At 50.5% G+C, this 13,944-nt stretch overlaps 4 protein-coding genes across 4 annotated transcripts; 3 read left to right on the forward strand and 1 right to left on the reverse strand.

The window, feature by feature from the left end:
- The first annotated feature begins 3,963 nt into the window (after positions 1-3,963).
- BDQ94DRAFT_29820 (Zn(II)2Cys6 transcription factor) lies at positions 3,964-6,612 on the forward strand. Its single transcript, XM_026775437.1, has 3 exons — positions 3,964-4,355; positions 4,424-4,624; positions 4,688-6,612. The coding sequence occupies exons 1-3, from the start codon at positions 4,205-4,207 to the stop codon at positions 6,439-6,441; spliced, it is 2,106 nt and encodes a 701-aa protein (XP_026626485.1). The 5' UTR covers positions 3,964-4,204; the 3' UTR covers positions 6,442-6,612.
- Positions 6,613-7,522: 910 nt separating this feature from the next.
- Positions 7,523-8,731, forward strand: BDQ94DRAFT_170098 (kinase-like domain-containing protein; the record flags this gene model as incomplete). Its single annotated transcript, XM_026771407.1, has 2 exons — positions 7,523-8,570; positions 8,631-8,731. The coding sequence occupies 2 exons, from the start codon at positions 7,523-7,525 to the stop codon at positions 8,729-8,731; spliced, it is 1,149 nt and encodes a 382-aa protein (XP_026626486.1).
- A 2,230-nt stretch (positions 8,732-10,961) lies between these two features.
- On the reverse strand, positions 10,962-11,789 carry BDQ94DRAFT_29846 (uncharacterized protein). The gene is made up of 2 exons (XM_026775438.1): positions 11,736-11,789; positions 10,962-11,684 (listed from the first exon to the last, which is right to left on the reverse strand). Exon 2 carries the CDS (start codon positions 11,441-11,443, stop codon positions 11,042-11,044), a length of 402 nt encoding a protein of 133 aa, XP_026626487.1. The 5' UTR covers positions 11,444-11,684; positions 11,736-11,789; the 3' UTR covers positions 10,962-11,041.
- A 74-nt stretch (positions 11,790-11,863) lies between these two features.
- BDQ94DRAFT_143167 (uncharacterized protein) lies at positions 11,864-13,071 on the forward strand. Its single transcript, XM_026766176.1, has one exon. It carries the CDS (start codon positions 12,154-12,156, stop codon positions 12,811-12,813), a length of 660 nt encoding a protein of 219 aa, XP_026626488.1. The 5' UTR covers positions 11,864-12,153; the 3' UTR covers positions 12,814-13,071.
- Positions 13,072-13,944: the final 873 nt, after the last annotated feature.

A 13,944-nucleotide genomic window follows, 5' to 3' on the forward strand; every position in this document is an offset into this window, starting at 1 on the left:
CGGCAAGCGAGGCTGAAGCAATAGTGGCATCAGATATGCATGCTATTTCTGGAGATTAAGATAATGGAATGAACTATTAATTGATGAAGGTTTATCCCGAGGATGCTTATCCGATAGTATGATCTCATGCATTTTTAGATGCTAGTATGGGGTGAATTTAATCTTAGATACCTTACCCCTCATTTAGACGCCGGGGAGGGTCTACGGAGGAGGACGGCGGCTACTATGTACATCTGACTGACTGGACGAGGTGTGATCTGATACTGAGCGAGATTCTGATTGGAAGATGCCTGGGTTTCTATTTTGGGAGTTATACTTCGTTAAGTATCTAGTACTACTAGACTGCGTCTGGAAATGGGTTGAAGATCTGGATCGGATCCGGGCCGCTGGACGGTAGAAGTGTAATGGGGGTGTTATTTCTTTGTTTAGCTTGTTGATCGACTAGATCATGCTCAGCCGCCGGGTCTTTTTGGGATGCGGTTTGCTGGGTAATTGGTTCCTTTTTTACGTAGGTCTATCTATATTAATGTTGCTATAAATGTGGGTGAAGCTAATGTCGAATCATAGTTAGGATCCACATTGTCTTATGTTTCGTTGCTAGAAATAGATGTCGATTGAGATAACTACAGAGGATTGTAGGGATCTTGTGAGATGGAAGCACATAGAAATGAAGTAGGAAATAGAAGGGTGATGATGCAAATCAGAAGATAGCATTGCTAGGTGTAAAGAGGTTGAAGCAATTTGCGCGTGCATAGCACTCGCTCCGAGATTGCCTCACATGCGCACATAGAGTTAGGCTACGAATCTCTATCATAATGGTACTTTCAATAGATTAGTTGCTGAGTTGCTGCAATTTACTGTAAACTCTACTTTCCATGTGGCTAATAGTAAATCTAATCCCATTCATATTTTCGATCCAGCAATTAGGAAAGCTTCCAGGTTGTATATCATGAGTCAGATTATCTTTATGCTCTACTTGGCAGATAATGAATGCCAGAGATGTGCCGGTGTATAGTTTAGCCACTGCATAATAAGGTAAGCGTCTGTCAAGCAAGAACACCAAGACAACCATGTTTGCGCTCTATTCGCCTCGCACAGATCAATAGAGTCAGGTCTGCGGTGGTTCGCAAGATCCATCGCAAAGATAGAACCAAAGCCATGCAGCAGCACTTAGTTACAGACTAAATTTCCCGAACAGGAAACTCTACATATCCAGGCAGTTTGGCGTCACGCCAAAGACCGAGAAAAGCAAGCATGGAAATTGTTGTAGAACCCCACTGGAGAGAGCGACTAATTTTTATCTCACAGAGTAGATTAATAACGGTGTATAACTGCTTCTCGGAGATATTCGATGAATTGACCATAATTTGCCGAAGTCATGAAAAGCGCGGTGAGTGAATATACTAACCCAACTGAGAAAGAGACAGACGTAGCCCAGGTGACTCGGTGTGATAACTGCACAGACTGCATGCCAGGCACGCTGCAAGCACCTGACTTGCCGGGGTTGGGTTGGCTTTTCGACCATGCAGTGATCTGCATCGGGGAAGCACACCAGCCAGAGAATTGGCGCTGTTCGCAAGTTCCTCGCTTGCGATGCAGTACATTGCGCACAGAAATTGTCGAGCAGCATAAATCTAATGTGAACGTGGACAGTAAACCGGGGGAGATGCATTGATTTGGATGTTAGGGAAGGGATGGTGATCTCATAGATTTAGGATAGAGGGGTACAAGCACTAGTACTAGCATCGAGTCGACTCGAGGGATTCCAGCGGGGGTGGCACGTCCTCTATCATTGGCGTGCCGCTCGTAAAAGACGGCGCCAAGTGATTATACGGCTAGGAGCTATGATTCGTTGAGGGAGACTTTGATGGCCGGGAAAAAGGGACGCTAAATGCTAGCCTGCAGCTGCAGGAATGTGATAAGAAATGGCAGGCGCGCATCGTGATAATCAAGCTAGCACGGGAGTCGGTGACCGTGACTCGCTTCCGACATCTGCCCACTCGGTCTGTGCTGATCGAGTCTGTCAGATGGAGGAGGGTGGGCGTCAAGTACAATTCAAGGAGGGTATGAAGCTATCCTGGCTAGCATGCCAGAGAAAAATTCATGGCGCTTATGAACTCATTCTACGCATGCTCAAAATTAAACGAAAGATGTCTCTGATTGATGCGGCATAATGGGCGGGAATTCAAGAGACATCGCACACTTGTTGCCGAATGTGACAAGAAGTGTGACTGGGGAGCGTGGGTGCAGAAGCAGCCAAAGTTAAATTTTTAGTCCCCAGTTGATGATTGCTCTCCACTTTTTAGTCCCGCTGTCAGATCTTCGAGCGGACCACGGATCATGGGACTGTTCAGGACCGAGTCATGGCCTGCTTAATTATTCCGACCACAAGCTAATTATGGCAAGCTTGTTGTGGATAAACCAAGAAAGAGAGAGAGAGAGAGAGGCGCCGATAAGAATAGTCCCATTTAGCGCTGGGAATTGAGGGGATGATTCTTCTGGGCGGTTAAATAATAACAACAAAAATAAAAAAAACCCAAGCAGACAGCCAACCAAATGCTGGCAAGCAGGGTCTTGGCCTGGATCGCGAGGTTAGCGGCATCTGGTCACATCTTGGCAGAGGGATATCACTGGTTGCACGGGGCCCTTCAGGCCCGACCCACTGCAGCCCGGTTGGCTGCGGGTTTCCCGCTCTGCAAGCAACCATGTCGGGGGCGGCCAATCCCCGTCCAGTAAGGGAAGCTTGGCTCATCCGCGCTAAATTAGCTACGGTTGACTACTGTAGGTGCTGGACTGCCACTTGCACAACTGAATCCCCGCATCGCATTTTGACTCTCGACGAGCTCACCACCACTCACTTGCCGCCCGGCATACTGATTGGCACTCAAGGCACAAGACCCTTGTTCACCAGACAGGGTTGAGATCCCACCTCCCTCGAGCAACTCCTGCCAGTCCGCATTAGCCGGTTGGGTTGACAATGTGCCTGGCATTTTTGCTCTCCTCCCCCCACTCTCCCCAACGGTTGTACTCCCCTCGCCAATGTCGTCGTCCTTCTCCTCCTCTGTCTCCTCCGTCAGCGGAACTACGAAGATGGTGGATACTGATTATGCATTTTCCAGATCGGGTGAAAGTCACTCCCACTACAAAGTAGTACCACGACCGAGTACATCCATCATGCATTGCTTGCGTGCCTGAGGCCTGTGATTGGCTGACGGGGTTATTTGGTTATCATCCCACCTCCCGAATTGCGCGACGGGTACCACTCACTCCTGGTAGCCTTTCCTCAATTGTCATTGTCTCTGTAGCCACGAGTGAGGCCTTTCTGCAGCATTGCAGGAACACTGTAGCACCCGAGTGCAGCACTCCGAGGTGATACTCAACTCCTTGGGTCACCAGGATTTACCGGACGATCGTAGTACAGATGATCCCCCAAGAGACAGAAGATATCGCGACAGAGGGACCAAAAAAAGAAACAGCAAGGCCGAACCTCAGCCAGTCCACCGATCTGTCCCGTGCGAGATTGGTCTTTGGGCAGGCAATTGCGATAGCTCCCATGCCAATCAATTCCCCAGCCGCATAGTGCTCTCTCCCGGCAGCATCCAATCAGTTGCACGGATGGGCTGCATACGCGCCAGGTTGAAGAGCGCGAAAAAAAAAAGTGTAAAGTGTGCTCGCAAATCTCCAAAATTAGCCCAGGCTGACTAGCAGTTCCTTGTCCGTGCATGAAGGGATCCCCACTGCTCCCAGGGATCTCGCTGGCTGTCGTTCTCTCTGCCTTCCCCCCCGCCGCCAATCCCTCGCCGGCTCTCCCACCACCACAATTTCCCCGATCCTGTTCGACCTGCGCTCGGCTGTCGGCGAGGATCTAAAATAGAAACATCATGGCCTGTCTGTCAGAGCTCAACCCACGTTTTAAAGCTTCTTCAATCCCCGCTCTCATGCTCGAATCTGGAATCACTGTCACCAAGCGTTGTTATCTCCCTCCCGCCTCATCCTCCGCCACCGCGCCTTTCGTTCTCTTCTTCTTCTACTTAATTAGATAGCAAAGGCTGCCGGTTCAGCTTTGCCCCATCCTTAATACTCCTGATACCCATTCATCAGCTCGCCAGACGACTGTGTCCTGTCTCTCTCGACGACTTTATCCTGCATATCTATCGGTGTTTTTATATTCCTGCTTAGTACGATATCACATTTCGACATCAAAATGCCTGCCGCAGCAAAGAAGAGGTCTACTCCCGTCCGGATCTCGCCAATCAAGTCCGAAGAGTGCTCGCAGTCGCCATCAGCTAGTGAGGGTACCTCCACGGGGTCTGCAGACAAGAACCAGCTCAAGTTGCACAAGCGATCTCGCTCTGGTATGTTATAGTCTCGATAGCCACTTGGCTCCTAGTCGGCTCTAACCAACACCTGTTACCTGCGTTAGGTTGCTTTACATGTCGCCTGCGCCGAAAGAAGTGCGACGAGAAGCATCCCTCCTGCGGAGCTTGTGTGAACCTATGTGTGAAATGCGAATACAAACGCCCTATCTGGTGGGGAAACGCAGAGCAACGGAGGATCCAGAAGGAACGCATCAAGAACAAGATCAAGCAGACCAAGATGCATGAGCGCAATGGTGCTCTGACAGGTATGTTGTGGTTATCGGAACATGATCGTTCCCCCCTCTGACAGGCTATTGCGCTGCACTTAGATCCCGCCGCTCGCAGTCGCAGTATGGCTGTGACCTCCCCAACCTCTCCGGAATATGAATTTGGTCGCCCTGCCTTTCCGGAGCAGTATGACATCTTCGCTTCACACCTTCCCACTCCGGCCATGAACCAACCTATCTATGCCCCAACCCACCCCTATGAGATCGATGTGAAGACTGAAAGACAGACCTTTGTGAACGATGTCCCCTTGCGCCACGACTCATGCAGTTCGACCTTCAGCACCTTTGCTCCGCCGCAGTTGAATGCCCCGCTTCCGACTTTTCCCAGTGAAGACTGGTTCCACGACGAGTACTTCGCTCAAGTGCCTGCCCTTCCTGGAATCGACCCGGCGCTTTGTGAGCAGAGTATCGGCCAGACGTACGCCATGCTCCAGTCCAATATCCCAGTTAGCGATCATGATCGGCCGCTTCTCGACCACTTCATTCACAATGTCTTGCGCATCATCTTTCCCGTCTTGGAGGCACACCAGCGTGGACATCTCCGAGCCCAGGCCATTCTGCAAGCCTTGGAGACAAACAAGTGCTACCTCCACTGCTGTTTGAGTGTTGCCGCCATCCATCTCAAGACCACGGAAGGACTCGTCGGAGAACAGATCGACCACGATATCATGCGCAATCGCTTCGAGGCTGTTTCGCAACTATGCCTGGCATTGGGTGAAGACACCAACCACGAGGAGATCCTAGATGCGACGCTAGCCATGATTTTCTTCCACTGCTCCGTGGGCCCGGCGGATGATTACCTCCCGGATATTCCGTGGTTCGAGCACTTCCAGGCTGCCTCAAACCTTGTGCATCGGCTTGGGCTTCCGACGGCAATTCCCGCCTGCGGGAACCCGTACATGCTACCCCCCTTCACTATGACTCTGGCTTCGTGGATTGACATTCTAGGATCGACCATGCACGGCAAGACTCCGGAATTCGCACACACCTACCGCGCCAAGCACCTCAGCGGTTCATCTCTGGGACTCCGCGAGCTCATGGGCTGCGACGACCGTGTCATGTACCTGATTTCCGAGATCACCTGTCTGGACGCACTCAAGAGGGACGGCAGGATCGATGAGATGGGCGTGTGTTCGCATGTCTCGGCTCTGGGGCAGCAACTAGAATTCACAGAACCGGTGAATCAGACTCTCGAAAGCCCATTCCTACCAAACGGAGCCTTTTCTCCCGAGATTCTCACCAAGAACATCACGGCCGCTTTCCGCCTCGCAGCAAGAATCTACTTGTGCAGTCTGGTTCCTGGGTTTGACCGAAACCAACCGAGTACCGTCAATTTGGTCGCCGCCGTCGCCAATGTTCTCTACGTCATCCCTTCGGGCCCCGAAGGCTTCGACCGCTCGCTCGTTTGGCCAATCCTGATCGCTGGAGCATACTCAGGACCTGATAGCCACTTCCGCACCGTTCTCGCCGATCGAGCTGCTGCTCTTGGCGAGCACGCCGAACTGGGTAGCTTTGGCCGCATGTACCGCGTCCTGAAGGAGGTATGGCGTGTGTCTGATGAGTCCATCCAACCCATGGAGCCGGTCGAGACCGTCGAACCTGTCGAATCTGCTTCTGCCCCCGAAGAGCGACGGTCCTCGTCCGCCTCCTCATCCTCCGACGCTCCTGTGAAGGCTGAGGGCTCCGAGTCTCCCAAGGAGAGCCTCGTGCCATGGGGTGCGAAGGAGATGAAAAAGCCATTCCTACACTGGCGCGAGATCATGCAGCAGAATGGCTGGGACTACCTTCTTCTTTAAGCTCAACAAGTTTTTTGTGTTTTCTTGGTTGCATTTTATACCGCATCTGTTAACATCCCTTGAAGGGATCCGATCAGCAAGCTGGCTTGAACATTGCATAACCAACCTGGAGAATTGCGGATCTGGTCCCGCCGGGGCGACAAGCATGAACGATTCGAACAGGCAACGCGCGACTGGACATCGTCATTGGGTCCCCTTTCTGAGGGTTCCTTCTGCCTGCTAGCAGTTTTGTTTATTCACTTTTCCGGCAAAAGTCCGAAACCCCTTAGACATCATTAGTCCGGACCAGAACTTTCGGCTCTCTGTTTTATTCTTTCGCTACGATATACCCGGCTGTCTCGCTATCTGCAGGCCGGAAGCGATGATATGCCATGTCTTTTCTCATGAGGTGGAGCGGGAATAACCGCAAGGCGCAGACAGTCATATCCCATACCCCTTGGCCGGCGCAATGGAGCAGGAGTTTGGTTGTTTTTGCATGACAAAATCTTGAAAACCCATATTATGTTGATGTCCTCATGTTTGGTATGATTTATTGATTGCATGTGTTGCTGTTTACTTGTATCTTTGAGTTATGGTGGGATTGGTTAGTTGTATGATCAGAGTATGCCCACGGTTCGAAAACAAAAATTGTCACTCCTTATACCCAGAACATCCAGTCATAGGCCTGCATTTATGAGTAAATATTGAGTCTCGCAGGATATTTGATGTGCTTCGTTTGTCGCTACACAGATTGACCCATTCAAATTCTTGACAGTTCCGCCAGCTCACGCAGTCCACCCGTCCGTTCGAGGGTAAAACATGCGTCCAACTTCTCTCCATCCAGGATGATCATAACTTTCGCGGCGAAGACAGCGAGCCTCACCGACTAGCATACATTGTTGCACGTGACTCGCACTTGTTCGGGATCGCCGTCACCCCTGATGGGCTGGCTCTTGTTGTATCTTTCACTTGGCACGATCTATCACTAGGCAAGATGCCCTGACTAAATTGCTCGTTTGAGAACCTCCCCTGATACGTCGGTGCTTCAAGTTCAGTGCATTCTATATTAACTTCACAATTATTCGTCAATGGCTCTTGCAGGATGTTGTCGTATCTCTGGCGAATTCATTCGACAGCACTGACTGCATTGTGTTACTTCGGGTATCTTGGCTATCGTGCATTCAGCCTCTTATCTCATCTATTCCCGCTATTTATTGGATATCACCCGCCTCAGCCTGAACAACCTGACGATCTTGAGGCTAACCACCCAGCTGATGATGCTACCTCAACATCGAACTGCGACACGTATACTCTGCAGCTGCACCCCCAACCCGACTTAGAACTCTTAGAAGTTGGATCTCCCGCGCAAATCTACAAAGTGGATGATCACATAGTCCTCAAGTCATCCTTGTTATTTGAACCACCTGGAAACAATACCTCTCCTCACGCCCAACTGCACTACGCCACAAACACCCTCTTCCAGTCTAACCAGTTACAAAACGAACGAACTGTCCTACAACTACTCCAAAAACAACCACACCCCCACATCATAGAACCAATTGATACTTTTCATCCAGAGGGTCTCTACCTCCGCAAATACCACCCACTATCCGAGCATAAAATCCCTCCCCAGCGTCATCGGATCCGCTGGTACCGCGACTTCACAGATGCGCTTTGCCATATCCACAAGCTTGGCATTGTCCATGCAGATGTCCGGATCGATAACGTCCTTCTGGACGAACATGACCATGTTATCCTCTCTAACTTTAGGGCCGCCCGCCCTTTCGGTGAGCTAAATCTTGCTTTCCCGATCAACGGTCCCTCGCAGACATCATCCGATAAAACAGATATGTTCGCCTTGGGCTCGCTGATATATCAGATGGAACATGGTGTCAAGCCTGAGTTGTCTGTTGACGTGCATGGTACTTTGGCTTTGCCGAATATACACACTGGTCGTCCTATGCTCGATACCATTATTCGGGATGCCTGGATTGGGAACTACAGCCGTACAGCGGAGATGCTGGAGCGGATTGAGGCTATTGGTATTATTGGTGATGATTCTGGTCATGGATCCCTAACACAGTCTTTATCGATAAGAGTATTGGGAAGTCGGATTCGAGAATGGAGGGAGCGTCGGGAGGATAGGTTTGGTAAGTAATATACCTCGTGATGCCTCACCTACCCCTCTAGATTATTGACATATTGTCCAGGCTGTGTTCTAGAAGGTGTACTATCCGAAGATCAATTACAGGGTCTAGCCGAGCGTCACGGCTTGGATAGACATGCGGGTTTACGATTTGCTGAGTATTGAGCTACATTCTTGTAGATAAGGGAGTAGTGAATACGTAGGTTAAATTAAGTCAACATGTATTCCCACACCCTCCTCCGTCCAAGTGCTGGAGATGCTTCTAAGAACAGGGACGTGTACTGCCCAGCGAAGTTCCCTATATTCCGCAGGGCACACATAGTAGTAGGGATGAAAAACAAAAACAATTGACATGTAGCAGGTTGAAGAACTTGGACTTAGGGTGCTAGTACTTAGCGAGACATGAAGATTTATGGAAATTTGCAAGAGACGCACGAGGGTTCTTTCTATCTTTGTTGTCTTAAGTGCCTTACGAGTAGCATGTGAAACCTTCTATCAAATGACGCAAGACAAAGGAGTAGTATAAACTATAGTAACATCAATCTGCGCGAGGAAGAGCTTGACGGAGAGCCCCATTCTTCGGTAAATTTGATATTGATAATTTTCTTGGACGAGTGCCAAAGGCGTAAGGGTTTAGTGATGAGCGATTGGTTTGATTAATTCTTTCCTTGGTCGTCCAGCGTACGCAGTTTGATTTGTATACTTGTCTAGAGAGGATGGATAGATAAGATTTGTGGGTGGGGGCAATCCTGTTGTGTCATTCAGCCGGCTTATTATTACTGTTAGGTTGGCTGTTCAATTCACGGGGTTCAAATGCTACGGGAGCCGGGCGTGCTTTGGGACTCAAGTTGCGAGGGCGACGTAAACGATTTAGCAGTATAGGAAGGAGGAGTATTAGTCCACAGGAAGTCAAGGGCATACGGTATGCCTTTCTTGTTGGCCTTGAGAAGCGCTCCTTATTAGAAATGGCGAGAGCAGATGATTACTGGCATGGCGCTATTACTTGCAATGAATATATGATCAACTGGATTGTGGCTGTCTTGCTTGCTGCCTTATCGCCATGAGTGGGTGAGGGAAGCGAACAATCAAGTACTGGTTCACGTTCAACTAGGCAAGATCAAGAGACGACTGTTCTGACCTCTAAAGCGCTCACTCCTGGTGGAGTATCAGACGGCTATGATCCCTGTGCAGCGTGAGACATCTGGGTTTGTGCCCCACGTACTGACGGATTAGCCACAGCGCCGAAAAGGTGTGCGCATGTGATGCGGTTGAGCATAATGCCATGACTTGGTCATCTACTTACCTTCTGACTTGAATATGAACTGGGCGTGGTTGGGGTTATATGATCATGTTGGCTTGGTTTACAAAATGCGAGTTGTAGGACTGAGGTGCGGCGTAAGTGGTACGCCTTTGACTGGATTTATTGATGTTGACGGTGGTTAGTGAATGTTACATCACAGATGCGGTGGACCTTGATGATTAGTTTGTGAAGGAGCATCCGCAGCACAGCTTGTACTAGTCAATGGTAAGCCCACAACCCCTCCGATGGATCAATGGCAGGTGGAGGGAATGGATTGGCGTGGAAATCTCTGTAAGTGTCTGACAGGCTGTCGACTTCCCAGTTATTGCGGGACATGAAGCAAGCGCCGTAGATGATAACTACAACCCGAGTGAACCCCATGTGAATGCTTTTCTGCAATCTTACCATGCGGGCACTCGAGTGACATTATAGCCACGGAACTCAGAAAAGCAGAGACGCTGTGGCGTAACCGAGAGCATGATGGGCGCTTCTGTGCTATGATCCCAGTGCAGCGTTACTTTGCACCGACATGAAGTGTTGAGCCCAAGCTCTGGCGCTGTTAGCAATTAGTATACTGTTCGTTTGCCCATGCAACCAACAGCACGACTTTCTCTCAACTGAAAGCGGATCCTTCAACGTCCTGTAGAGTAGACACAGCACAACAGTCCATCGCAAGAAAGCTACCATACAACCAACGTGTTGGCTACCGGCATATCGTGCCGCTTCTAGGCCAGCTTGCAATGCGGTTACTACAATCCCGCGCCGTTGGATGCACAGGGCGTCTCAACATGATGAGGGGTTCACACGCAGCCATGTGCATCAGCTACCCGTAGCCAACCGATCGTATCGATTGCAAGCCAGGTTCTGCAAGTGCTGGTGTGACATGGCCGCAGGAACGCCAAGGTGTGGTAGTAGCAACATTGCAGGCAAAGTCGAGATCAGTCACAAACCCCGCGCCTGCAACCCGCTATCCCATGGCAATGAGGGCCCTCAACCAGTCGGATCGACCCGCTGATTCGCAGAAGGGTGAAGAGACGTGAAGACGCCAACATGACTTGCAGCCGCCCGATAGATTAAGTGCCGACAAAATAAGGTAGAGAAACAAGCAGCATCGGTAGATTGGCCCAGTGACCAGAGTAGAGTAACAATGCAATTGAAGGATCCAAGAAGCAGCGCTAACCACGGCACGCAATAGGTGTCCTGAAGCCATGGCTTGTGCAGAAGTTGGGGTTGCGGATGGGCGAGCCGCCCTCTTGCCGGAAGGTGGGCTTGCGCGTTAACGCTGAGCGAACCAGGAGGGGCCAACGCATATCGATCCGGAGAGATCGTGAGGAGTCATGACTTGAGCGCCGTCCCGGCGATAAGGGCATGTTGTATATGCAGGATGCATTTGCGTTTAGGAACATTGACAGGGTAACGGAGACTGACTCGAGGAACGAGGCGCGAAACTTCCTAGAGGATTTGCGGCTTGTTGGATGGATTGTTGGAAATCCCCGCCGCGGATGGAGAGATCCAGCGATGCTATATCCTCGAGCAAAGGTATAAGAAGGAGCAAGGAGACGCAGTTCAGTATCCATCGAGACACCAGCAGCACATCACTCTTCCTTTCTCCCTCTCCTCCTTCACATTGATCACTCCGGGACAAGCAGAGGCACGGCAAGCGCCTTACCCGATCCCCTCTTCCGCATCCTGACACTCCACACACCCTCAGCTCTGCCGTGCTCCTGGCGGCCAAAGATCGCCACCATCCGACTCGGTGCTTTTGGAGAGAAGGCGAGGCTTTGGCGCCGAGTTGCTGAAAGGAGCTGAGCGTCTAGCCTGCTTGGGGATTAGCGTGTCACACGGTATCTTACTGTCTGGTAATTTTACCGTGTCAGACAGCAATACACGTACCGTACAGGAAATCCGTCTGCCTTTGCGTCGGCGTCAACTCGAGATAAATAATCTTCCTCCACTTCCCTCCCTCTACTTTTTCTCTCCCTTTTCTCTTGCGCGCTAGAGCAGCAGAAGGGTCCTTCATCTGTCCTTACTATATAGCTTCGTGCTTGCTGTTATCTTGGTGGACTATACCTGCCCTACCTCCAAGTCCCTCGCTGCCTCAGGCCTGCCGCTGCCTCTTATCCTCCCTCTACTATACTATACCACGCTTCTCTTCTACTGCCACGCACAACGTGACCAACTCAGGCGCGACCTTGTGATTCAACAGTCATCTGCTGTGGACGTGTCATATATGAACAGTTGACCTCGTGCAATCTTCTCATACCACCACCTGAGATCTACAGTCAAAATGCCCGCCAAACCAATCCTCCATCCGTTGCGGACGCCCAAGAACATGACGTTCCCCTCGGAACTCCAACCAGACAATGGAGTCCGACTAGGTGCTCCAGGAAAGCAACAAGATGAGAGTCTCTCAACACCTATCACACCTCCCGCCGCATATACCGAGTTCCTGAAATCATTCACACCTGTCTTCAGTCCCGATGGCAACGGAGGTACCGTCACCCGCTTCGTCTGGGACAAGGCCAACAAGACCCCCACATCCCAACCAGCCAGCGCAGTCAGTGGTTCGTTCAGCTTCCCCGAACCAACCAGGCCAGCTACAGCAACATTACCCCCTCCATCTCCCTATGGAAGTGCACCGCACAGTCGTGACATGATGAGTCTGCGCCGCTTGCGCATCCCGCCGCCAATGCGGTACTCACCTACGTTGGAGACGCCGCGCAGTGCGACGACGCCCGTCCTATCACCGTACTCTTACTCCTACTCCCCGGCCGATTGGAAGATGCGCTACTGGGATGGCCCTCGGAGTGCGACGGTGGGGAGAGTCAGCGTGCGTCATGTTGTCACTCACACAGTGACGTATAAGCGGACGCAACTTGAGGATCCACCCAAGGGAAAGCGGAGAAAGCATAATGAGACCAAGCAGGAGGAGGATGAGGATTCCTAAGCAGGAACTTAGTTCAATTCATGATTCCTCTATTTGGTTTTCTTTTTTTATGGTCATGGTACTAGCGCAGGGTCCGGCGTTAGGAGTTAGGAGGCGGGAGGGAAGAAGCAAGCGAGATCCTATTTCATTGGAATTCAGTTTCGGAGCAAGCAGTGCGATTTGAAATTCATTCCCTCTTTCTCTTCTACTACTTCCATGTGATCGATCAGTAGGCTGATGTAGCATTACCAGTAGGTAAGTAAGTAGAGGATGGTAGACTAGTCCTTGCAGGGTTGGTTAATTGTATGCGTTGGCAATGTACTAGGCAGGGTATATACGCCCAGCAGAAGGCTCGACCACTACGCTATCATTACTATTACGGAGTACTATGATCCCCCGCCATTGATATCCATCGATTCCAATATCCATTTCCCTAAACTACTACTAACCCAGATTCCAGATTATCGCGCTTCTGGCCAGAGCCTCACACGAATCAATCAATCGAGCCCAACCCCTCCTTCACCCCTCATTCCAATCCCATTCCAGTCCCAAATCATATATCCCACTGAGTACACTCTACCACCGAGAAGAATGAATAAATGATGTATACACACATAAAACGCACAGACAAAGAAGTAACCCAACAACCCCTCCCACCCCCTCTCTCCTATTCAATCAACTACTAAGTATTGAAGTAGCTAACTAACCCCTCCAAATCCACCACGTGTAAACGAGCACCACCCAATATACCCACCCAGGAATCGAATTGATCAATCAATAAGCGAAAGCTCCACTAAAAAAAATTACACGCACGTCCGCTGATAGGAAAGGCTGAGATGCGCGGTGCTGCGCCGCATTGAAATTTTTTTTCCCTTGTCCTCCTAGCTCTAATCTTATCCCATCGGGATTGGGCTACTGGGTTGGTTGGGCCTTTTGGTAGTAACCCGGGAATGTGGTAACGGGGATGATTGGTGTGTGAGTTGGGTTTGTTGGTCGGAGAGTCGGAGAGTTACTACTAACTACTACGAACCACTAGTTAGTATTGTGGTTAGGCTTTGGGCTAAGAGGGTTTGGCGCGGTGAGGAAGGGTAGTTAGTGGTTGGCGACTCGCTGGGAATAGATGGATGATAGGCACGGACAGGCGCGAGGTGG

The sequence above is a fragment of the Aspergillus welwitschiae genome (genome assembly GCF_003344945.1).
Source record: "Aspergillus welwitschiae strain CBS 139.54b unplaced genomic scaffold BDQ94scaffold_15, whole genome shotgun sequence".
Classification (NCBI taxonomy): Eukaryota; Fungi; Ascomycota; class Eurotiomycetes; order Eurotiales; family Aspergillaceae; genus Aspergillus; species Aspergillus welwitschiae.

Coding starts and splice junctions, on each gene's coding strand:
- BDQ94DRAFT_29820 (XM_026775437.1), top strand. CDS start 4,205: ATGCCTGCCGCAGCAAAGAAGAGGTCTACTCCCGTCCGGATCTCGCCA. Junction 4,356..4,423: donor GCACAAGCGATCTCGCTCTG/GTATGTTATAGT, acceptor TACCTGCGTTAG/GTTGCTTTACATGTCGCCTG. Junction 4,625..4,687: donor GCGCAATGGTGCTCTGACAG/GTATGTTGTGGT, acceptor CGCTGCACTTAG/ATCCCGCCGCTCGCAGTCGC.
- BDQ94DRAFT_143167 (XM_026766176.1), top strand. CDS start 12,154: ATGCCCGCCAAACCAATCCTCCATCCGTTGCGGACGCCCAAGAACATG.
- BDQ94DRAFT_29846 (XM_026775438.1), bottom strand. CDS start 11,443: ATGGATACTGAACTGCGTCTCCTTGCTCCTTCTTATACCTTTGCTCGA.